At 45.1% G+C, this 23,941-nt stretch overlaps 1 protein-coding gene across 5 annotated transcripts in view; it reads right to left on the minus strand.

The window, feature by feature from the left end:
* ADAMTSL2 (ADAMTS like 2) overlaps positions 1 to 23,941 on the minus strand; it is a 106,103-nt gene that overhangs the window by 23,504 nt on the left and 58,658 nt on the right. For 2 of the 5 annotated variants that reach the window (XM_054007066.1, XM_054007063.1), the window contains exons 1-11: positions 23,249 to 23,465; positions 21,187 to 21,301; positions 18,417 to 18,559; positions 17,223 to 17,298; positions 16,383 to 16,485; positions 13,815 to 13,960; positions 13,589 to 13,712; positions 11,224 to 11,304; positions 9,631 to 9,806; positions 7,100 to 7,442; positions 5,565 to 5,946 (exon numbers count right to left, since the gene is read on the minus strand). In XM_054007066.1, the coding sequence (XP_053863041.1) occupies positions 5,565 to 5,946; positions 7,100 to 7,442; positions 9,631 to 9,806; positions 11,224 to 11,304; positions 13,589 to 13,712; positions 13,815 to 13,960; positions 16,383 to 16,485; positions 17,223 to 17,298; positions 18,417 to 18,559; positions 21,187 to 21,300 (1,688 nt within the window). In that variant the 5' untranslated portion in view covers position 21,301; positions 23,249 to 23,465. Of the gene's footprint in view, positions 1 to 5,564; positions 5,947 to 7,099; positions 7,443 to 9,630; positions 9,807 to 11,223; positions 11,305 to 13,588; positions 13,713 to 13,814; positions 13,961 to 16,382; positions 16,486 to 17,222; positions 17,299 to 18,416; positions 18,560 to 21,186; positions 21,302 to 23,248; positions 23,466 to 23,941 lie in introns of those variants that run through there. The other 3 variants (XM_054007064.1, XM_054007065.1, XM_054007068.1) reach the window with 2 other exon arrangements.

The raw sequence follows: 23,941 nt of genomic DNA on the forward strand, positions 1-23,941 counted from the left end.
TCTTCTCACTAACTACTGCTGTTGAGCCAGCCGGGGCGGAGGGGGCATAAAATGATGATTTTCCGTAGGACCCATAAAAATGGTGGTCAGCGTCTGTTCTTTTTACGTTTTTAAAATGTATCTGGAGAAAGACAGCACCGCCTATATACTTCAGGCCATATTCTTTTCTCAGTCACACCAGTGCGATTCCAAAATAACTCCAATGACTGGGGATCCCTTTGGATTTTCACCCGTGTCGCTGAATTCATTGACTTCAAAAGGGTTACCCTACCAGCGGTTTTCAAACTTCATTGCGCTGTGACCCTCTTCGGACAACAAAAATGATTACACGACCCCAGGAGAGAAGACTGAATCCTGAGCCCACCCAAGCCCTGCTGCCTTGGGCAGCGGAGGTGAGGGGGGCAAAGGTTAAGCCCCACCACTCTGGGCAGGGGAGCCAAAGCCAAAGCCCAAGGGCTTCAGCCCCAAGAAGGGGGCCTGTAACCTGAGCCCCGCCACCCAGGACTGAAGCCCTCAGGCTTTGCCTGTGGCCCCGAGCCCCAGCAAGTTTAAGGCCTGCCCTGGTGACCCCATTAAAACAGGGTCCCAACTCACAGTTTGAGAACCGCTGCTCTAGACTGAAACTGGAATAACTGAGTGCAGAATTTGACCTTTGGAATATGTATGGCATTACTCCCTCCTCCCTCCTACACACACACACACGCAAAATAGGCTTGTATCACATTTGGAGATTAGAACCCCCCTCAACAGTGTCCCTTTAATGTATGTGATCGGAACTCAAAGAGCTTCTTCTACAAGTAACGATGTTGCAGAAACAACTTCTAGATAAATTAGCCAGTTCGTCATATGGTTAACAGTTAGTTCTCTTCCTATTTAGAGCACAGACATAACTATTGTTTTGTTGTCTTTTAAATGCAAACAGCAGTGAGTCGTTATACAACCAGGCTGGTGGGGGTTTTTTTAATTATGATGATTATTATGGGTTGCGCTGAGGTCACCCATTTTCCTCCCCCTCTGAGCTTTTGTGTCCATGTTTCTGAAGCAACCAACAACAACAAAAATTAGCGCCCCCCCCCCCTCCTTCTGCAACAGACCAGGCGCATCCATATTGGCGTTATACTGAGCTGCTGTCCTGGGGCCATAGAAGCGAACATCTCTTTCTGGCAGAAATTACCATCCTGGAATCTGGTATTGTTTTGGCTGCCGGATTCAAGCCAGGGTCTCTGCAGCAGAAGAATAACCCTCACAACTACAAGTGAATGCAGAGGCTTAATATTCAAAGAATTTGAACTCATAATTTTTGCTTTCTAGTCCAGATTTTTACACCAGTGCAAAGTGAGTGTGAAGGAGATTAACCTCAGTAACCATTCCGATTTAACAGCATTTTGCACCTACTTTGCACTTGTGAACTTGACTGTACAAGAAACAGATCAGTGGGGATTCAGGCCCAAGATGTTATCAGCCAGCAGATATGGGTCTGATCCTGCTGCCATTGAAGTCAATGAGATAGAATATACCTGTATATTTTATGGGTACAAATGGAATAATATGGATTAGGTCCATATTTTTTTAACCTTCTCTTCCAAAAGAAAATCAGAACAGTAACCAGCCAAATTCTGCTCTCAGTTCCAACTGCGTAACCCTTTCAGCTTCAGCAGAGAGCAGAATTCAGTGCAGAGGGCCACAAGTTGCCCCTGGGAAAATCCACATAAGGTTTGCCAATAACCTGTGTTTTCACTTGCAGACTAGTGTGGTTTTAAGATGTGTTAAAATCCTCATGCAAATAAGGTTTTAACACATTAACTGGTGGAGGTCAACACCAGCGGGAGCCTGGGTTTACCTGGACCAGCAACACCTATTAAAACTACAGTTGTCTGGTCTATATGTGAACATGTGGTCTCGTGAACATGTTAAAAATACACTTTTTCTCTGAGTGTAGGCATGGCCACAGAGTTCCCTCTGCTTTGCTCTGTCGGGAGAATGGATTTCCCAACCCACATGGAATTGGCAGAGGTCTCCATTCCTTGAGCCTGCAGCTGAACCAAGATCTCAGGACAAACACAGAACACAGTTGTTCTCTTGATTCCTTCCTCCCCTATAGCTGCACCCTTCCTAAGCAAGCCATGACATCATGCAATCCAGGATCAAAACTCCCCCTAAGGAGTAGTCAGTACTGGGTCAACTGACTAGAATTCTGCCCGGATCTGAAGGGAGCAGACTGCAGAGAGTCACTGCTTCCCGCTTCCTCTTGTCACTGCCCTCTACTGTTGAGCCCTATGGAGTGGCTTCCAATTGCCAGTGACTCTCCAGCACAGCTGTTGATCTCCATCCATGGCAGGTTTGGGGCCCATCCCTCCACCTTCTGCTCCAGTCTGTACCCAAGTGAGGCAAAGCTTTGAAGGCTCCAGCAGTTTTACAACAACAAAATTCCAATTTGCCTTCCGCCAGCTTTTCTTAGCATCTCCAGAAACTGTCCCCATAAATCATACTCTTTATCTGTTCAATCCACCGTCCTCTGGACTGTGGATTTATGCAGTACATGATGTGCCGAGATGCACTGGAGTGTGGTCTGGCCTTTTCTGGCAGAGCTCGCTCGGGCGCGCGCGCGCACACACACACACACACACACACACACACAGAGGCGCTATATTTGGAAGAACAAGTTGCCGATTATGTCATAAGTACCCTTTGAACAACCACGCTGGAGAACGATGTTTCAGTGAAGTGTGTAAAAAAAAATTTTAAATGAAGCACATGCCGTTTTTTCACTGCCTGCTTCCTAAGGAGAGTTTTTGGGGCTAGTGGATTCAGCTCTGCACTCCCTTGGTGGCACAAAGCTGCCCTACCTCTCGCTTAGCTGGGCCTTGTGGCACTCCTAAGCCCCCCCTCGCTGCCAGCACACAGGGTGTGGCTGGTGAACATTTGGCATGGCTGTGACATCCCTGTGCCCTGACAATCTATGGCTGTCAGAATGGTCCCTAGGGGACCACTGGTAACTGGCACAGTTGAAAGTCAGCCCAATGCAGAGCCAGACAATGACTAGTGGGGCGGGTGCGAATGACATCTTTCTCCACTCCCAGCATGTGCCTAGCCCAGTTCAATCGCCATGCAGAATCGGAGCCTTTCAACGCCCAGGTATAAAAACTCAATCTGAGAAAACAGTAGCTCGTTTAAACCATCAGTGACTATTTTGATCTCAAAATTAGCATTTTGCTTCAGTTCAATGGGAGTGGGGGAAAAGGGAACATTTTAATAAAGGAACTTCCAGGAAAACTGTGATATGGGGCACCCTGTTCAACAGGATTAACCCTTACTAACGCTGTCTTTGGGGCGGGGAGGGGAGAACAGACAGCGTGTTTTAGGTTCCGTGTGTCACTGGGGGCTTTCACAGCTGATATGCAGAATTCTTTATTTTAGGTGCCTATCTGGCCCCCTATCTGAATGCGTTTAAAATTCACAGCCCCCTTGTGAGGGCCGGGCAGGGCTATCATCCCCATTTTACAGATGGGGAACTGAGGCACAGAGACTAAGAGACTGGCCCAAAGTCACACAAGAAGTCAGCAATAGATCGAGGAACGGAACCTGATCTCTCAAGTTGTAGGCATGCACCATAACCACTGGGCCATCCACGCTCTCCAAATTGTTCATCTTTAAATTATAGGCCACTGACGCTAAGTGACACTAGTCCGGTTTTGCAGAAAGTGCTCCCAAAACACACAGCGTTTTCCTAGGCAGCGCAAGAGAAAATCCTTGCAAAGCCTTTCCTACCCCAGGTACTGAATAAAGCAGACAGGCTTAACACCTAATGTACCTCAGCAGAGTTTTAAAGCTCTTAGCAGGGCGCTTACTGGCATGTGTGTTTGGTTTAATGGTTATTTCTTGGGCCTAAATATATTGACATGAAGATTGCAAATTCCACAGAGCACTTCAATTGTGCCTTCAATCCACAGACCTACAGCCACTTTGAAAGGTCAGCATCACTAGCCCCAATTTACGGGTGGGGAAGCCGAGGCAGAGAGAGATGAAGTGACTTGCCCAAAGTCACACAGTAAATCAGTGGCCGAACCAAGAACAGACACCAAGACTGACTGTACACTGTGCCTCCCGAGGGCACAGCACAGACAGCACAATTGAGGAGGAGGGCAGGCAAAGGTCATTTGAATCCACTTCTTGCCCTGGGGATTCGGGACTGCTCCAGGAGCCGAAACAGCCTCTGGGATAAATCTGAACTGTCCTGGAGCGCTGCCTATTGGAAGCTTTGCAGTCCAGAATAGCCCAGAATCTCCCTAGCTGCGTATGCTACAGACACCCTCTCCTGTTCCAACACACCCCCTTGTGTCCCTAACCCCACCCCCAGCAGCCCCTGCACCAGTGGTTGTGAGGGGGAATGCAGGACCTCTTCTCACTGCCTTATGGTGTCCTTGTGATCAAGGAATTCATCCCTTTGGCCCCTTGCTCTACGATTCCAGCCCCAGTGCACCCCTACGGCAGGGGACAGCATCTGCCGCCAGCTCTCCCAGCACATAAAGTAACTGTAAAGAAGGCAGTGTGCTCACTAAAATTGGTGCCAATTTTACAGTAAATTGTACTGTTTCTCTGTATTGTTAGCCCCAAAGATAACTATCTGATAGGGGAAGAAATGGATGAAGATCCACAATTTAGTCCTTACGGGGAATTCCTCTCTTAGTAAATTACTTAACAAGGAGAACCATGTGTCCCTAAATGCCCCTTAATCCATGCCCTGCCTGTCTGTACATATAATTGTTAAATACACTCTATGCCTTGTTTAAAAACCAATAACATTTCATAGTAGAGTCAATAGGAAACACCAAGTCAAGGGTCTTTGTAGTTCATGCCCCATATTTGACCTCGCTCAAAACAACCAGCTGGTAGTTAGTGTTTTCGTATTCTTAATAAATATCAGCTAACACCAGTGCTTCTTCAGCAACAAATTAAATAAAAGAAACAAACCAACCTATTTTTGTAGGACCTGCACAAAAGCTGTTATCCTCTTTCCCTCCTCCCCCCCGGCTCTCGAACAATAATTAACTAACAGAGGTTATTCCCGGAAGCTACGGTATGCACATTCCTGCTGACATCAATGACAATGCTGGTGGATGACAATCGACCACAAGTACACAAAAAGGAGCCATACCAACTTCTGCTGCATTAGAAATATAAGGAAAGGGGAGCAGGGGAAAATAAGTGTGGGTCAAATAAGAGCACTCAAAATTAGTAGGAAAAGAGGTTTTATTATAGTCAGTCCTCTAATGAAATGCTACAATAGACAGAGAGCAATAGGCTATAAAAATACACTGGCCAATGTCCCTTTAATGAGGATAGTGGTTTTTTATCTTGTTAAGGTGTCAATTCTTTTCCCTCCCCTGACAGCATTTTTGAATTTTCTTTGCAAATTAACCTCTAGCAGAAACCTTTTATTATGTCTTCATCCCACTTACCTTATAGATCAAAATGTGTAACCTGGACTGCCCTACGTGCAATGCATGTAAGAGAACAGCACAGAAACCAATGGGATTGAATATTATTAAAAACGTGTCCCCTACCTTGCTTTGTGGGTTCTGTTCCCTTGGGGGCTGGTCAGGGTAATGGTAGCGTTCGAAAACTGAGTCTCTGATGAAGTGTTGATTATTTTGTCGCTGCTCAGCTCCATGTAGGTGCCGTTGATGCTGTACGTCACCACCCCTTCATTGTCTTCGTAGTCGACGTAAAGGCTGTCTATGTGCGACCCCACAGAGTTGATTGGGTCCCCTTGGGCAAAGATGCTATTCATGGTCATGTTCCGAACTAATTCTTTCGAGTCCGAGGTTTTGTCCAGAAGCTTGTCGGTAATTGCATTTTCTGACAGGAACTCCTTGGAGGTGAATCGCGAGTCAAAGTCTCTGTCATCTCTGTCTGTCAGGTAAGCAGACCTGGTTGCGTTTGAATCTGGATTGGAGCAAAGGGGGAACAGAACAACAACCACAAAATAAACTCAACACGGGAGATGGGAGAAGCAGAAAGTGCAGGCGATGGGTCTGTGCAGCTGCGTCAAGAGACAGCGGGAGTGGCTGGTGGTAGCTGTGGCAGTAGTTCACAGGCAGTTAGGCCCTGTGGATCACACTTACTCACACTGGAGGACTGGGTGTTCATAGCTGCCAGGTCCTGAAGAGCTTCTTCAGTTACATGTGTCACAGGAGCAAGCTTTTGTTAAGGGAAAATCGTGGTTTTGCTCCACTCCCCACTACTGCAGACGTTCTGTCCAGCACTGAGAAGACAGAATAAGCCACAGCTCTCCCTGTCCTACCACAACCAGGGGCTGGAGGCTGGGTTGGGTGAGGCGCCGGGGTAGTGGGAATGCCGGGAGATGGTGCTGGGTTCTGTGGGGGCAGGCTGGGAGGGTATAGAGGGGAGCTGGATGGAGGCGGGTTGGGTAGGGATGGGAGATGCTGGGCAGGGGTGAGTGTAGGTGCTGGATGGGGGCTGCTGGGTTGGGTGGGTGTAGGGGGGTTCTGGGTGGGTGTAGGAAGGTACTAGGGGGTTGGGGATGCTGGGGTGGGTGAGTTGAGTGGGGGGTGACGGGTGCTGTGTTGGGTGGGTGTAGTAGGGTGCTGTAGTAGGGGGGCGGATTGGATGGGGGATGAGGAGTCCTGGGTTGGGTGGATGTAGGGAGGTGCTGGGTTGAATGGAGGAGGTTTGGGTGCTGGGTGGGCGTAGGGGGTGCTGGGGTGAGTGAGTTGGGTGGGAGGAGAAGGGTGCTGGGTTGGGTGGGGGTAGAGGGGTTCTGGGTGGGTGTAGGAAGGTACTGGGGAGAGGACTGGGGGAAGAGCCTACTGCAGCTGCCTCCTGACATTGGGAAGAGGGAGATAGAAAGGCAGCCTGCAAAGCAAACACTGCCATGGCCTCCTGCGGCTGGGATGTGCAACTGCAGCCATCCCTACAGCCCAGCCAGAAACCAGACCCCTCCGGGCAAAGAGGATGGATAAGCAGAGACATTTGTACGAGCCCTCCCAGGATTCCAAAAAAATTAACCAAGGAAGCAGAACTTGTCTCATCAAAAACTCGGAAAAGCAGCATTGCAAAGTCCGGGTCTCCTCCTTACCTTTGGGTTGTTTGCCCTTCAGTTTTGGTTCACAGTCAATTGCTTCTGCTCTTTCATAAACTTCATTGGTTTCCTGACCTTTGCTCAAATTCAGATCTTCCTCAGTGTCCTGCCTCCCAAACACCTGGTTCGCCAGATCTATCCTTTCCCTGGAGAGTTTCCCGAAGTAGCTGGCATTGCGCTGGCTAAACCCCAAAGGCACTTCTCCATCGAACTCTCTGCTCTCCTCGCTCTCGGATTCAGAAAAGGTGTAGTAGATAGGCTGAATAATTTTTGAATGTGGCTTCCTTAGAAGAGTATATTCAAATGTTATGGATGGGTTCTTGCCGTTTTGGTTCCATACCTAAAGAAAGCAAATTAAATTACTGTTAACCAAGATGTAATGTCTTTTCGGCATAGAATTCTACATTTTGCCTTATTGTCTCAAAATGGCTGCTGGTTAGTACCTATTTATCCATTTTTAATGTGCCTTTTGCCGTATCATTAGGGAATGAGTTCATATCATATATCTATTGTAACTGGCACCACAGAAAGTTATCATAAATTATTTGGCAGTGTTGCCTAGTGGATACAGCACTAGATTGGGAAATCTAGGTCCTAGTCCTAGCTACTACTGACGGTAAGGACTTGGGCAAGCCACTTATCCCCTCTGTGCCTCATTCACCCAGTCTGTAAAAGGGGGATAATGATACTTTACCATTTTTTTCTCTCCCGCGCTTGGAGATCTTCGCATGAAAGGTGTGGGGAAAGACTTTGGTAATAATGAATCATTCTGAAAACAATCATCAGCTGCCCACAGACAATTGGCCAACAGAAAACAAAAGCTCAGTTTGCCCAATGAATTGCGTGCTATGAAGTAGTCATTCCGCACTTCTGATCATTGCAAAACCCACAGAAGTGGGGGGAATTCCCCCCTGTGCAGAGGGCTGCTACAAAGGCAGTGCACCATTTAAGTCTCATTTAACCCCTGAGGGACTGAAGAAAAAGCTGCACAGACCTTGAAATCCATCATTACTGTTACCATCATCCCTTCTGGAAAAAAAAAAGAAAAAAGAAACATCTGATAATGCGGTGCTGGAGAAAATTCTCAAGGCACCAGCCGTCCCATGGCTATTTGCTAATCATTTCCCTGAGATATAAAGGGGCTTCCAGTGTCTTCAATGCAAGCCATGTATAGGGAACCCAGGACAGAATTTGGCTCAGAGGGTGAAATTCACCCCGTAAAGAGGCCCGTTTAAGGGATGCATGGCCGGTGTGCAGGTTCTCTGCATAGGGATGAATTTCTTTCCTTTCCTTGCAGTGGAACCCATAATAGCAGTAATATTGTGTTTTAAGATTTGGGCAGTTTTTTGTTTGATGGCCCAATTGTCTTCTCCTTTTCAGTTGACTGAGATACTAATGCCAAGGAGAAGAACAGACAACCCCCCACACACACCCTCAATGCCCAGGCTTGTCATCCATCCAAAATGATAATTTAATAAACCAGCATTCATTAAAGCCAGATCTGCCTCTGAAAGGCTCCCGTGTTCTCTCTGAACTGGTGATGCCAGTAAAACAATGTGTTGGTCAGCAACACGGGGCCAGGCTCACCCCCAAGATCCTCTTTCCCTGTGGGGAGTAAGTTTACTGAGTGGGATGTTCATCCACGGCAAGGGGAAACTTTCCAAATTCCTTAGGGGGCTGCCCCAGGGAGCCATCAAATCAATGCAACTCTCAGCTGTCCAACCCCACCCCATCAAGGGCTTGCTCTGGGGGCTACCATGTAAAGTGCAAGTTGCAGGCTGCTTGTACCTCTGCTCCCTGCAGCCTTATCAATCCAATACCGGGGGAGAATTTGGTTCTGACCTGCCTCACCTCTCCTTGCTTGTCATGTTCCAACAGGCTCCTCCCTGAATTGCATTTTTTGCCACAGCTAGAAAACTCAGTGGGGAAATGTCTGCATTAGCAGCAAAGAAGCCACTCTGCAGTCATGGAGTAGCTGCTGTTTTATGGCCGGGGAGAGGAAAACTTCCTCCCAAGCCCTGTGGACAGTGTTCAAATTATAGGGGGAAAATAGGAGGGCCTTGACTGTCAAGTGGCTTGCTTTAATTTCAACATTTGTGAGAAGGGTGCTTCCCACCAGGGCCGGCTCCAGGGTTTTGGCCACCCCAAGCAGCCAAAAAAAAAAAAAAAAATGCGATCTGCGGCGGCAATTCAGTGGGAGGTCCTTTGCTCCCAGCGGGAGTGAGGGACCGTCCGCCGAATTGCCGCCGAATACCTGGACGTGCCGCCTCTCTCCGGAGCGGCCGCCCCAAGCACCTGCTTGCCAGGCTGGTGCCTGGAGCCGGCCCTGCTTCCCACCCCCACCTGTAATTCAAGCACCACCTGTAAAGATCCCCAGCATGTAGCTCAGCTACTGGGACTGCATCCAGAGGATGTGACCACCAGTACGAATGTGGTTGAGAAACACACGAGAGGAAACATATCAGTAGGATTCAACTGTTCTCTTCCTGCAATTCCTATCCCTGCAAATATAAAAAGCCAGCGCACACCATTATATTCAAGCCTTGATTAGTCGGCCCCTGGGCGACGATATATTCTATGCCAGTCTCATAAACATCCATAGGCCGCCTGTACTTGAACACCGTGCCTGCAATGTTGAAGTTCTTTGGGCTGTCGACTTTGTAATTCCCATTGAAAAAATAGTATCCAGCTTCATCTGCAACAGCTTAAAAAGACAGAGAGAGCAGGTAATCAGCTTCAGTTAATGAAAAAGAAATAGGCAATCACAGAAATGTTGGGTTGGAAGGGACCTCAAGAGGTCATCTAGTCCAGCCCCCTGCGCTGAGGCAGGACCAAGTCTACCTAGGTAATCCCTGATGGGTGTTTGTCTAACGAACCTGTTCTTAAAAACTTCCCAAGGACAGAGATGCCACAACCTCTGTTTTAACCTATTTCCAGTACTTAACTATCTTTATAGTTAGAAAGTTTTTCCTACTATCTAACCCCAATCTCCCTTGCTTCAGATTAAGCTGATTATGTCTTAATCGTTGCTATTTGCTTCTCATACACAGTTCAAGTATCTTTATTTCCTGGATGATGATAATATCTGACATTTACTTAGGTTATTATATTTGTTTTATAATAATATCTTCAAACATCATTAATATCACAATGAACATTTATTTTACAATAATAAGCAATAACAATAATACTGATCTCATACATAGTGTTTTTCATCCATAGACCTCAAAGTGCTTTACAAAGGTCAGCATTATCAATATCATAATAAGTTTATTGCCATTGTTATTTTATTTCCACATCAGTATTTTGTGCACGTGTGCAAGACTGTAAAAAGCAGGGACAGTCATTTATTACATGTTTGTACTGGGCCTTGCACAAGGGGGCCCAACCTGAACGTAGCCTTTTGGCCCCAATATGCATGTTAAAATAATAAAGGTTTCACATGCTGTAGACAAACTGGTTGTGTTTCATGACTCTGTGCACCAGGAGTTCCATTTTTTAGAAAATGAAACAGACTATCCTTCTCTTGGCACATGGAAATCTTGCCACCTAAGCCATGGTTCTAATAACCATGGAGCTTGAAGGCAGCATCAGAACTTGACACTAGCTGAAGCATATGTGTGAGTCACTTGAGCAGAGTCAATTTGCCCACACCATCCAATTCCTGTACCGATCTGAAACCCGCATTCAGTCATGGGCATTAGCCACCTTCCACCACAATATCAACGAGGCAAACATCTAAGTCATATTTGCTTTTTACTGAGTGCATGTTGTAGCCAATGTACTTTCACTGAAATGCAGAAATTCCATGGGATCAAGAAAGAAATGAAGGTGCACGGCAATTATTTGAGATCAAGGACATGCATCTGTTACAATTCTCTGCAACAACAGTAATATACATTGTTCAATGGTTCAGAGTTAAAGCAACTGCCTGGGCCAGATTCTCAGCGGGTGTAAATCAGTGTAGCTCCATTAACTTCAACAGAGCTATGACGAGTTACACCAGTTGAGGATTTAGTCCATGTCTGCAAATGTATTCTCAACAAATGCATTTACTTGCAAAGAAAAAATGAATACACACACACACAATTTTTAGCGAAGTACCAAGAGGTTATACGCACCCAAAACATCTGCCGATTTTTTCCGTTCTACTATCTGGATATCTCTGGCTCCAGCAGGAATGTGCGTTACCAGAGAATAGCCTATGGAAAACTATACATTAATGAAAGGAAAACCTTGTAACCGATAATATGAACAAAGATGAGTTCAAGAATCCAGATTGGCCACTTTTCAGGAAAGATGGCTTTCTGAACATTTGATCCTTCCCAATTACATTTTTTAAATGATAGACTTTAATAACCATCATATTACTCATAACATCCATCCATATAAGGTAGCTTTCCTGCTTCTTTTTCCAGGGGTGAAAACCGCCATAACAGTAACCTGACATTACTTCATCAACTTAAACAGAGCGATGTCAGTTTGCACCAGTTGAGGATCTCACCCATAATCTCTGACTAAGAGTCTGTCTCCACTGCAATCAGAGATGTGACTGCAGCACATGTACACATATGCAAGCTATCTTTGGTCTAGTTAGCTTAAATAATAATAGCAATGAAGACATGGCTGCAGTGGAGACAGACCCAAAGGCACATTTTACTGGACCTTCACACACTGAGGCCTTGGCTACACTTACCAGGTAGTTCGACGGCTGGAAATCGAAGTTCTGGGTTCGACTTATCGCGTCTAGTCTGGACGCGATAAGTCGAACCCGGAAGTGCTCGCCGTCGACTGCGGTACTCCAGCTCGGCGAGAGGAGTACCGCGGAGTCGACGGGGGAGCCTGCCTGCCGCGTGTGGACCAAGGTAAGTTCGAACTAAGGTACTTCGACTTCAGCTACGTTATTCACGTAGCTGAAGTTGCGTACCTTAGTTCGAATTGGGGGGGGTAGTGTAGACCAAGCCTGAGACTGATCTTGAAAACTATTTGTAAACCAGCATCCGTTTGCCTTATAATGTAGCTCCAATTGTGTTGATTGCACTAAGGAAAATACTAACAGTATTTTTGAACCCATAGTTTGTGTCCTACTGTTCACCCCATTTATATTTCTCATGCAATTAAATCAGAATAATGTTATGACCAATAATAAGATTTACAGTTATACACACTAAGAAAAGGAAAATCAAATCACATTCATCAATGTGTAAAATGATCCTCATATTGGACAGGAAGAAATTATTTTTCCATATAGATCCAGGCACACTTGTCTATAAATATTATGGGGGTGGGGAGGGTTATACCTTATTTAGAAGCATCAAGTACTGATCATTAGGGCTGCCATTTGCTGTGGGGTTAGAGCAGCAGTTGCCCCCCACAGACCCTGTATGTTCCACCCTCCCGCACTGACTTTCCAAGCTAGAATACAATCCCACGTAAAGTTCTCCATGCTAACACAACTTTACGACCCTCCAGAATTCTTCTGAAAAGACACCCCCGCTGCCCACTACTGGAATCAGGATATCGGGCAAAATGAACTAGTTATCAGATCCAGTATGGAAAAAATCCTAGGTTCCTAGAATTATTTTCTTGAAATAGTCTGAAATATGATCTTGAAAACGGCCTCAGAAGTACCGAACTGCTACCCTGTGATGTGGAGAAGGTAGATTAGAAGGGAGAAAGCCTCAAAAGTGTTAAGGGTAATATATGAGTGTTTGAGATCTTCATAACTGCATCTAAAGTCTGTAGGTTGCAGATCAAATACAATGAACTGTTGTAAGAAGGGCTATTTGAAAACTTTTATTAGCTACAGCAGCTAGCCTGGTAGTTGGACATTGGTGCATTTCTTGGCTGGTCACTCAGGAGCCACCATTGTTTAGGATGACGAGCCTGATTCTCCTCTCACTTACATTGATTTGATACCAGTGTAACTGCCGGACCACATCCTCAGCAGGTGTAAATTGCTGTAGCTCCACTGAAGTCAATAGAGCTGTGCTGATTCACACCAACTGAAGATGTCAACCATTGATTTTAATGGAGTTATTCCTAATTTGCACCAGCGTAAGTGAAAGAAGAATTAGGCTCTAATGCTTTATGCTGTACTACCTCTGGGAATCCTAGTTTTTCAAAGATATCCTAGCTTCCCATTGTGGTAAAGCCTTTATTCCTCGCTTTAGTGGTAGCTAGAAATAAAACCTTAAAACTGAGATTGGTCCATTGTATAACTCTGCTGCTCCAAGATTCAGTGTAATGAGGCTCAGAGTTTGGATCAGTGTAATTCTCAATCCTGTATCCTTTAAAAGAAAGGTTTCCCCTGTCCTAAAACATAAGAGTGACAGTCTTAAAAAAAGACAGAACATGAAAAAAGGAAAGAAACCCAGAAAACAACAGGGCATTTGGTAATATTTTGAAACTGAAACTAATGTATCAAAAAAGCTACGTTAAAAGACATACGCTATAAATATGGGAAAGGGTAATGTAAAGTCTTACCGAGATGAGAATTTCCTTTTCTGTAACTCCCAGTTACATGAGTGCAGCTACTCCCATCCCCTTGGCAAACCCCACATTTATCCAACATGTGGGTGGAAAATAGAATCCCATCACATCCAATTGGCTAGAAAAATGGTAAATAGAGTATTGAGGGCCAGGCAAATATTGCACCCATTGTAATTTTCTGAATGCTACTGACAATATTTTTGCTATAATGTTTAACAACCTCACATTTTCCAGACACGCAAACCCCTCGGAAATCAGTGTATTTGCAGGATGTTCCATCCCGAGCCTGAACCATTAACTGTCTCTGACCATCCACAGTGGTGCAATGGAGGTCACAGGGCTTGCTAGAAATGTGAACATAGTCATCTAAGGGGAAAGGATATAAACATAGATTCAAAACAGGAGAAACACAATCATTCATCCTACCAATGTCAACTAATGTCTGCTAAGAGAGATAACAACATCAATGGTATGATGAACTGCACGGTTAGCCACATTTCAGGAGCTACCATCTTCAGGGTTTGGAAGCCAGATTAGGGATTGCAGTTCTGAGAGCAGGACAGGCCCAGCATTGCAAATCCTTGCACTGGGAAGTGGTCCTTAACTCCTGCACGTCATACCATGCACTAATGTTATCAGTTATATATACATTAGGGCTGAGAATTTTCAAAGCTGCTTAGCGGATGAGCATCTCCAAGGCAGCTTTGAAAAATCTGTGTATTTATAAACTATAGAGCTAACATCAGTCCATGGGATTACTTGCAGGAGTAAGGACTACTCACCCGTGTAAGGGGTTGCAGTATAATACAAATGTGTGCTTAAATATATCTATACCTGATATATAGCTATGTCATACGTATACACGTTATATATCTAATAACTATATATATTAATATATACTTTTATATCTATGGAGATTAAATAGGTAGACTAACACAGAGATAAAATAAGATTTACAGCTGTATATGGACAAGCACTGCAAACTCTGTGACGCATTTTAATTTGAATTTGTTAATTAACTCATTTGGGCTGTGTTCACCCCCCACTCCTCTCCCCCCACGGCATTTGCTTTCCACCGATATTCAGGTGGCTAACTCCACTGGCAGGAACATTCACTGAAACAGTGAATTTTAAGTGGATATTGAAGAATATTCACAGAAAGCAAATTGCAAATTCATGTTTGCTCCAGAAACCTGATTCTAAGAGTTAAACTCAACTAGTCAGGAAACAGAAATATACTAGCTGGCCTATATGTCCCATTACAACAGCATGAATTTCAAAATAGCCTTTTTCAGAATCTCACAATGAGCTGCTCGCATATCAGCTACAGATCAAGAATTATTCAATGAAACTATCCAGTGAATAATTTCCAATAGTGAATATATTTGTGGAAATTTCCACCTGGCCACTGAAAAGAGGCTAAAGAAATGATTGATTATGAATCATTTATCCACCTTCATATTATGGGCCACATTCTACCAGACAGGCCTGACCTGGACAGGGGATGGGGTGCACCATGGACTTGTATCACTGTAGGAGAGACAAAGAGAAGGCATGAGGCACCAGTGCTCCCTGCTATGTACAGGTCTGCAGGCAGCACCTTCTTTTTGGATGGTGCATCTTGCTCCACTCTTAATGTAAAAGGAATGGCAGTTCCTGGCGCCACCTCCTCCCTGCTCCCATTAGGGTGATGCAAGCGCTCCCAATGCTCCCCTGAATGTCCCTGGCTCTTGCACAGAGTGACACAAGGGTTCTCCTGGCACCCCCAGACAAAGCCCAGTCATGATGGGTAAAATTTTCAAAAGCACCTTGGGATGCGAACTCCCATTTTCAAAAGAGACTTAGACCCAGGCTGTTAAAGGTATTTAGGTGTTGCCGTATTCAGTGTTGCAATGCCTGACTGATTTAGGAGCCTAACTCTTATTTTGAAAATGAGATTTAGACTCCTAAATCAGTTAGGCATTGCAATGCTGAGCGCAACCACAACTAAATACCTTTAAAAATCTGAGCCTTAGGCACTCGGGGCCAGATTGTCAAAGATCATTTTCAAAGCTATCCAGGCAACTAAAGATGCAGATAGGGAACTTTGTGGAATTTTCAGAAGTGCCTAACTCTCATTGAAGTCAATGGGAGTTAATGCCTAGATGCTTTTGAAAATCCCACTCAGTCCTGTCTGCATCTCTAGTTGCCTAAATAAAAACCCTTAAAAATCTGGTCCTTAGGAGCCAAAGTTTGATGGAAAAATCTATAGCTAAGTGCCTGAGTCATTTCTGAATATGGGATGCAGGCTCCAAGGTCACACAGGCAATTTAAACAGGTTTATCCTATATAACCATTGAATTGACTTGTTTCATTTCAGTGACACTCGATAAAACAGAGAGCTATTTACAAAGGTGATGTGTGTGTGTGACCAAATGTCACTGAAATGAAATGAGTCAGTTCCATGGCCACACTGAACTCTTCATTGGACATTTTGCTTGGGCAAACCAGCTTCTAATGGCTGAAACAGTCCATCTCTCCACGTTCTCTCGTCTATTAGATCTTTAACACTCAAGCTGCAAGTCCAGAGTCACCGAAGTCAATGGGAGTGTTGCCCGAGAGAGGACCCCAGGATCCGGCCTTTGAGCTAATTTGTAATTTTTCTTTTTTTACAAGCACTTTGTGGCTGCAGAATGCTCCTGTGAGCCTGGGCAGGTGGTGTCCCTGAGTCTTCCTGAAGGATATAGCATTGTAACGATCCAAATATTTTGGCTAAGCGTTATAGAACACACAAAGAATGTCTTGTTACCAGGATATAAAGGTTTCCATTGATACGTTCTTCCGTTATACACATGGGAGTTAAATGATGAACACTGTTCCTCTCGAAAGCTCCTTCCGGTGGGAGGGCACTCCTAGAATGGGATACATTAATATCCTGATGAAAACAAAACGCAGTAAAGGTTTCTGGCACACCTCAACTGGCCGCTTCCACAATTAGCATTTCACGGCCTGCTCCAGTCCATGGAGCCTGGCTGCTACCTATGTCTTAATGGGCCTAGTACTGCAAAGTGCTGAGTGCCTTCTGCAAGGTAGCTCGGCTCCTTCTGCTCCCACCGGAGTTGTCATCAGAGCACCTGACACACAGCGGTGCTGGGGCAGTTCTGCTGCGGGGGAGCAGGGAGGCTGTGCAGGCACTGCTTGAAACTTTCTCTGTGGTCCTACAACCCGTGGGCAAGGAAAGAGGCAGTTCCACCAACCAAAATCCCCACTTATAGGGTGCAGCTGCTACCACCAACCACGGGCTATAACTGACTAAGATGCTGAACTGAGTTCTGTTTCCAGCTCTTCTACAGGCTTACTCTGCAAATGAGGCCAAGTCACTTCATCTTTCTATGCCTCAATCCCCTATCTGTCAAATGGGGGACAATGCCGCTTCCCTACCACAAAGGGGTTCTGTGAGGTGTTCAAATCCTGCAGTGATGGGAGCCATCGAAAAGCCAAGAATCAAAATACAGTCACTTGGTTTTGGACATGTGGCAAGATGAATGCCTGCGAGTTTCCCAGCTACCCAGAAATACTGTTGTATTAAGGGATCCGGATTAAAAATATATTATTCAGAACATTTCCAATGAGAAAAGAATATTCTTACTTGTACTTTGCAGAGCTGGTATCTTTTGGATGTCCCAGTGCAAGTTTTGTTAGCAAGCCCACTCACTGACTTTCTTCTGAATAAAGAAATGATGGTTAGAATCTTTGACAAACAAAATCTACATTCCCTGTCTTTTGTAGGGGTTCCCATAAATAGTGGCAATGCCTTAAACCAGGATGCCATTTACTTCAATTACTATCATTGCTTATTAAGTTTATTACGGTAGCACCCAGAGGCTCCAGTGTGCTAGGGCCCCACTGTGATAGGTGCTATGAACATTTACTAAAAAGACAGCCAGTCTTCGCCCCAAAGGCAGTCTATTTCAGTGGGTGCAGGAATAGGGTTCTATTTAACTGTTAAGTTACAGTTCAAGCCACCACAGAATTTTTGACAGGTTTCAGAGTAGCAGCCGTGTTATTCTGTATCAGCAAAAAGAACAGGAGTACTTGTTAGTCTCTAAGGAGCTGGAAGTACTCCTGTTCTTTTCACAGAATTTTTGTTAATTATTCTATTTAGACATGAAATGTGATTAGATAGATAGATAGATAGATCTTTTTCAGGATTATATGCTTTAGTCAAGCACAAGTTATTGAGCATATACAGGAATAACTTCATGAAATTCCATGACTTGTGTTATACAGGGGGTGAGACAGATGATCTAATGGTCCCTTATGGCTCTAAAATCTATGACTCTATTAATTTAGTGGCTTGAGAGGAATGAGATGGTGGTTTTAGCCCAACTTCTAGAAGACAAACATCCACATCATAAAAACACCCAGTCTCACTGGCACTGACAGACACTCTATTTGGTTGCACGAGCAGAAAGGCTGCAGGTTCATTGAATGGAGAGAGCAAGGTGACAGCCTTCTCCCCCTCGGAGGGGGCCCTTCCTGCTCAGGAGTGGAGCACGACAGCACACGTGTGTGTGTCCCTGTTCTATGGACAGACATAGATGTTCATTCTCCAGGGCTTTCAATCCAGCACATTTCACCAATGACACATTTACTATGGTGTAATTTACAGGACCAAATTCACCTCTGGGATCCAAAGGCTAATATCCATAGATTTCAGTGGGGTTGCCAGAATGTGACCGAGAGCAGAATTTTGTGCAGTTTGCCTAACAGGTCAGGTAGATGGTGTTACAATTTTCTGTCCATGTAGTACACATGTGTCACTTAATTATTCTGACAGTACCTCTGCCGGAGGCAGTGCCTTTCCTGGGATTTGACACCTCCCCCACAGGTTCTTGTGCATGCTGTCCATTTGGTCCACTCCCCCCACCAGTATGCCGTGACATCTGCTCCTTCTTCGAGGCTGTTTGACGTCTGTGCGTTATCCTATTCGCAATGCCGGGCATTCATGTTCAGAAGAGAAGAGGCGTTAAACATTTACACTGCCGAGTTAGCATGACTAGGAGTTCTGCACTCAGAGATACCAGGCCCCAAGACAGCAGACCCCACTTAGGGCCAAAACTGGATCCTCTGGGGCAAAGCCCAAGCGAGAGGGCTTTGAGTGTGGGAAAGGTGAGAGTATTAGGGGAATGGGATCACCCTCCAACTGTGGAACAGGGCATGGAGACCCTGAACAGTCTGCCTGTAGAACTTCCCTATCTTGGGGTTTTCTATAGCACCCATCACCATAGTATCCAAGCATAATGGTAGCTGTAACTGCAGCCTGCCGTGCCGCTCCACCATGTGGTGGATCCATGCAGCTCACAGGCCACGTTCTCCTCAACCCGCCCCATGCTGCACACTCGTGCACAGAATCACAGTGCAGAGGGGATGAGGAGTCTACCTGAGTGGCTTCTCCATGGCATGGACCCCTATACACAGAAGAGACACAGCATTTCCCACTACAATGGGGGTAGAGCTGTGCAGGAACTGGAAGTGCCGTCTCGTGGGAAATTCCACAATTTCAAAATGTGTTTTTGTTCCAAATTGGAACGAAACGTCAACATTCAGAAACTCCCATGACGTGATATTTTCTGAAAAAATGTGTTTCAGGTCAGTCTAACAATTTCCTTTTTATTTTTACTTAATATAATATAATATAATATAATATAATAAATTCCAGAATGCAAAAGTAATTTTGAAACAAAAAATCAAAATGAAACATTTCAATAAGACTGAAATTAAATGTTTTGACCCCATTAAAATGAATCATTTTGATTTTTTTTAAATGAAATTTCGTTGAAATCGACGCATTCCTGCAAAACATTTTTGTGGAATCAGCATTTTCCAATGGAAAACTGTTCTGTCAGAAAATTTTCAACCAGCTCTAATCCAGAGATTTATGCAACTTCTACACCTCCCCCACCCACTTCCCAGAGGCATAGGTTTTCCCCTTCAGTCCTCAATCAGTCAGAATTCCTATTAACTTAAAATGGGAGGTGTGATGGAGTCAGGAGGGGCCCCAAAACCTCCCAGATGAAGACAGTACCCTTAACTCTTCAGTACATTCTGATCCTTGGTCCACACTAAATTCAAACGCAGGATGTTGAAGAGTTAGGTTGATCAACGGGTATGGAATGGCTTCCATACAAGGAGAGACTAAAAGGATTAGGGTTGCTCATCTTTGAAAAGAGATCACTAAGGGGGGATATGCCAGAGATCTACAAAATCATGAATGATGTGGGGGAAAACTGTTATTTACTCTTTCCCACAATATAAAAACCAGGGGTCACCTAATGACATGAATAGGCAGCAGGTATAATATAAACAAGAGGAAGTACTTTTTCATACAACGCACAACTAACCTGTGGAACTCATTGCCACAGGATGTGGTGAAGGTCAAAAGTATAACTGGGTTCAAAAAAGAATAGGTAAGTTCATGGAGGATAGGTCCACCAATGGATATTAGCTAAGATGATAAGGATGGGACCCCATACTCCAGGGCAACCCTAAACCTCTGATTACCAGAAGCTGTGAGTGGAAGGCAGGGGTGGATCACTCCAACTGGCCTGTTGTGTACACCCCCCTGAAGTTCCGCTACTGGCCCCTGTCGGAAACAGAGTACTGAGCTAGCTGGACCATTGGTCTGACCCGATATAGCAGTTCTTCGGTTTAATTACAAAAGCAATGGGAACAGCACCTTCCAAACCCAAAGCAAAACCCTCACCTGCCTTGTGCGGATGCATGGGTGGTGAAGTAGAAGAGAGAACAGAAAATCTCTTCCCAACCATCTCCCTGGATGCTACAAAGGCTGTGGGTGCACTTAATGCATCCAGTTTCGGTGCATGGCCTGACACTTTGGGAGATGTTCCCTGGCCCCAGCTTTCCTTTGATGACACTGCTGTTAACAGGTGCTGGGGTGATGCACACTGCTTCCATCGAGGAGCAGCAGTAGGGAATGCTAGCAATGGTTCTGCCACCATTCCCGCTCATCCACACCCATCCCTATGGCTGACTCTGGGATCTTAATGGATTGCCACTCTGCACCCACACATGCATAGCAAGTGTCTTTCTCAATAAACATAGGATTTATCATCTCCATGGGGGCTAGAAGATTAATTTTTCATTGGGGGGTTATGTTTCCATCCACTCTCCTGGCTACGGAGCTCGATAAATTCTGTGTTTCTTGAGAAAGGATAAGGACGTTCTATGAAAAGAAATCCAAAAATCTAGCAACTGACCAAGAACCGGGGAGAATGAACTGTTCCACCTAACGAACATGCAAAATTATGTGTCATTTTATGTAAACACTGTGGATAAGGTGAGATTCCCTCTTAATGAGACCCAGGTTGCAGAAGGAAAACCTGCCAGTGGAATAACTAACGCATATGTTTAAGAGTCTTTGCTTGCAGATTCCAAAACACAGCGTCAAAATAAGATGTGTGTGCTGGAGAATACCTGGGCTCAATGGGACATGCCTATTTCCCTTTGTGAGCTCAGAAACCAGTCTGCCAGGTAAACACGGAGCTATCCTTTCAGCACCAGCATTTTACCTGCCAAGTTGGTACACTTACCTGAGATATCACAAAGGCAATGTTTCCTACAAAGAGGACAATGGCCAGGGTCCCCTTCAGGTGAGAACTTTCACAGATGAAGATGCTGCTCCAGCGCCATTTGATTATTTTCATTCTGTAAAGCAACAGGCCCAAATGTATGCCATTCAAAACGCTGGTGTAATTTCATTAGCGGCAGATTTTTAGCGATGAGATCCACACTACAGTGTCAGAGCCACTGCGCTTTGGGCTAGATAGAAGGCACAGCGTCAGCTAGCCTGTTTTATTGTGTCAGCACCAAAAGGCAAAATAACCGTGATCAGAAATAAGAATAAGGATTTGTTTACTGGCAAGAACCACTCCCTTGTAAAAAGGACTGATGGACTTTTACAATGGCCATAATTGCTATACAGTTAATTAATTAAAAGAAAATATAGGGGCAGATGTTGAACGGGCGTAAATCGACGTAGCTCCATTTGAGATCAACGTCTCCTCTCAATGGGGCAGTCAGTCTAATTTATTTTCACTTCTTGGTCCCTCCATCACCAGCTTGTGTCCACTGAAGACAATGGAGTCACATCAATTTACACCAGCTGAAGATCTGGTTCTGAAAGAATTGCATGAAAGCACTTGACAGCAAGAGAATTAGCCAAAATGTAGAGCATGTTGGTGCTTTTAAAAGTTGAGTGAAGAGTTGCAAATGCTGTGCAGGAAACATTGAAGAAGCAGAAATGGCTGGACATTTAAAAAGCAAGATCATCTGAATATTTTCTGCTACTGTCACTCAATAATTAAAATGGAAAAGGAATTACAATTGACAGCCCTTATTTTTCCTTTTTTCAATAGCAGTTCCTCTTGTTCTATGCTAGTTCCTGCGGATGGAAAAGTCTGTTCCTATAGCAAAGAAATCCTCCAAAGTTAAAATCACAAATGTCAGCCTTTCCTTTCTGTCCCCTACAGCATCTCTGGAAGGAAGGAAGGGTAAAAGAAAACCCAGCAACCCAGAATGACATGACTTTAAAGAAAATGCAGTACAATACCCTAGTCCATTTTAGAGTGAAGTGGAACCCCCACTGTGGGAGACAGAGATGAGCAAGTTCAGGAAATCATGTTTCAAGGCAATCAAAGCACCACATGTTTGAAAGGAAAAACCTCTCTCCTACACTAGACTTCCCTTAAAAAGTAAATATTCAATAAAGTGGGAAGGTAAGTGAGACCTAGACTGCCCATGGGGAGAGGGGGGGAAAGATTGCAATCAGGTCTGGAGCATAAAAGTGTCTCTTCCACCCCTTGAATACTCTCCCCATTTCCCCATCTGAGCTTTTGTAGCAGTTTTGGGAAGGTGGCCCTAGGGGTAAAGTCACCACAAATTTGGCTGGTGTCTGATTTAATGGGATCATCAGTTAGTTTTCTTATTTCTCCTCCCCTGCTCCCCCGCCCCATGTATTGACTTAATATTCTGAAGATGGTTTCCAAAGCTGAGTCCACTGATTAATTGAAGCCCAGAGTTCTTGGCTGTGTGTCCCGGGGACAGGTGGCTGAGACTTGCCTTACACTTGGTTTTCATTAAGACTTCCAGACACTGCTGGTCCAAAGCCAATAAAACAACTTGCTATGGGGTTATCCTTTGTTCAGTCAAAAAAATAAACCGAATCTTTAGGGGAGCAGAGTAGGAGAGAAAACCCCAGCTAAAATAAAAACCTATCAAAAACTGAAGGACAATCAATGAGTCTATGGACAGGAGAGAAATGCAGTGTCCTAATGGCAAAGCAGAGAGAGTCAGCTTTAACATCTTTCCCATCCAATAATTCTACAAGGTTATATAACTGTCTCCTGACACATAACATGACTCCAACAAAGTCTAACCTAGCTCCAAAGCGAGGAATCCAGGTGGGGAAACCAGCCTCTCTGAACCTAAAGGGGCTGGTTACTTTTCTGGCACTTCAACAAGTTTTTGCTTGGTTTGGGGGGGGAAGAGGGTTGTCTTTTCATATTTTGGTTTCATTTTTTTCTTCTTCCTCTAAATCAATATATTTAAAAACTTGTGTATCATTGCCATGAAAGTACAATAAATAAGCCATACCTTGAAAAACTGGGAAGTGCCAGCAAGGTGCAAGGGGTTTGTTTTAAGGCTGAAGATGCTCCAGACACCAGGTGCAAAGGCTTGTGTGTGGGGGGAAGAGTGAGTAGCAGCAACAGCAGCAGCAGCAGCAAAAGGAGGAGCAGGAGCTGCAGACACACAAACTCTCTCCCTCTCTCTCCCTCCCTCTCTCTCTCCTCAAACTTCAAAGGGCAGCCAAAGAGCCTGGGTTTCCAGCGAGGAGGAGCTGCCTAGTGGCTTTCCCAAGTCAGCTTTAGTCGGTTTTATAGCTGTCAGACAGACTGTGAGGAATTCACACTTCTCACCCTGAGATGTCTCTCTCCCCCCCCAAGCCCAGGGTTTAACCCGCTCAGCTCCCCTGATGCAGGCCAGCAGCAGCCAGCTGGTTTCCTGCAGCGAGGCTGGTGGAGGAGTGGAGCAGGGAGCTGTACGCATGCGTTTCTCCTCACCAAGAGAGAGACAGACACACACATACACAGAGCCAGCAGAGCCAAGCGTTCGCCCCTGGAGTCTAGCGGGGAAGAAGACAGGCCAGGCCAGGCTGAGCGAGACAGCCGCACAGGCTTGCCGGTGGGGCCGACAGAAAGGACGACGCTATCCTACAATCACAGCCCCACCGTCTCCAGGAGAGGGCCGGGCGGGCGACGCTGTCCAAGAGCACAGCCACATTCTTCT

The sequence above is a fragment of the Malaclemys terrapin genome, chromosome 17 (assembly GCF_027887155.1).
Source record: "Malaclemys terrapin pileata isolate rMalTer1 chromosome 17, rMalTer1.hap1, whole genome shotgun sequence".
Lineage (NCBI taxonomy): Eukaryota > Metazoa > Chordata > Testudines > Emydidae > Malaclemys > Malaclemys terrapin.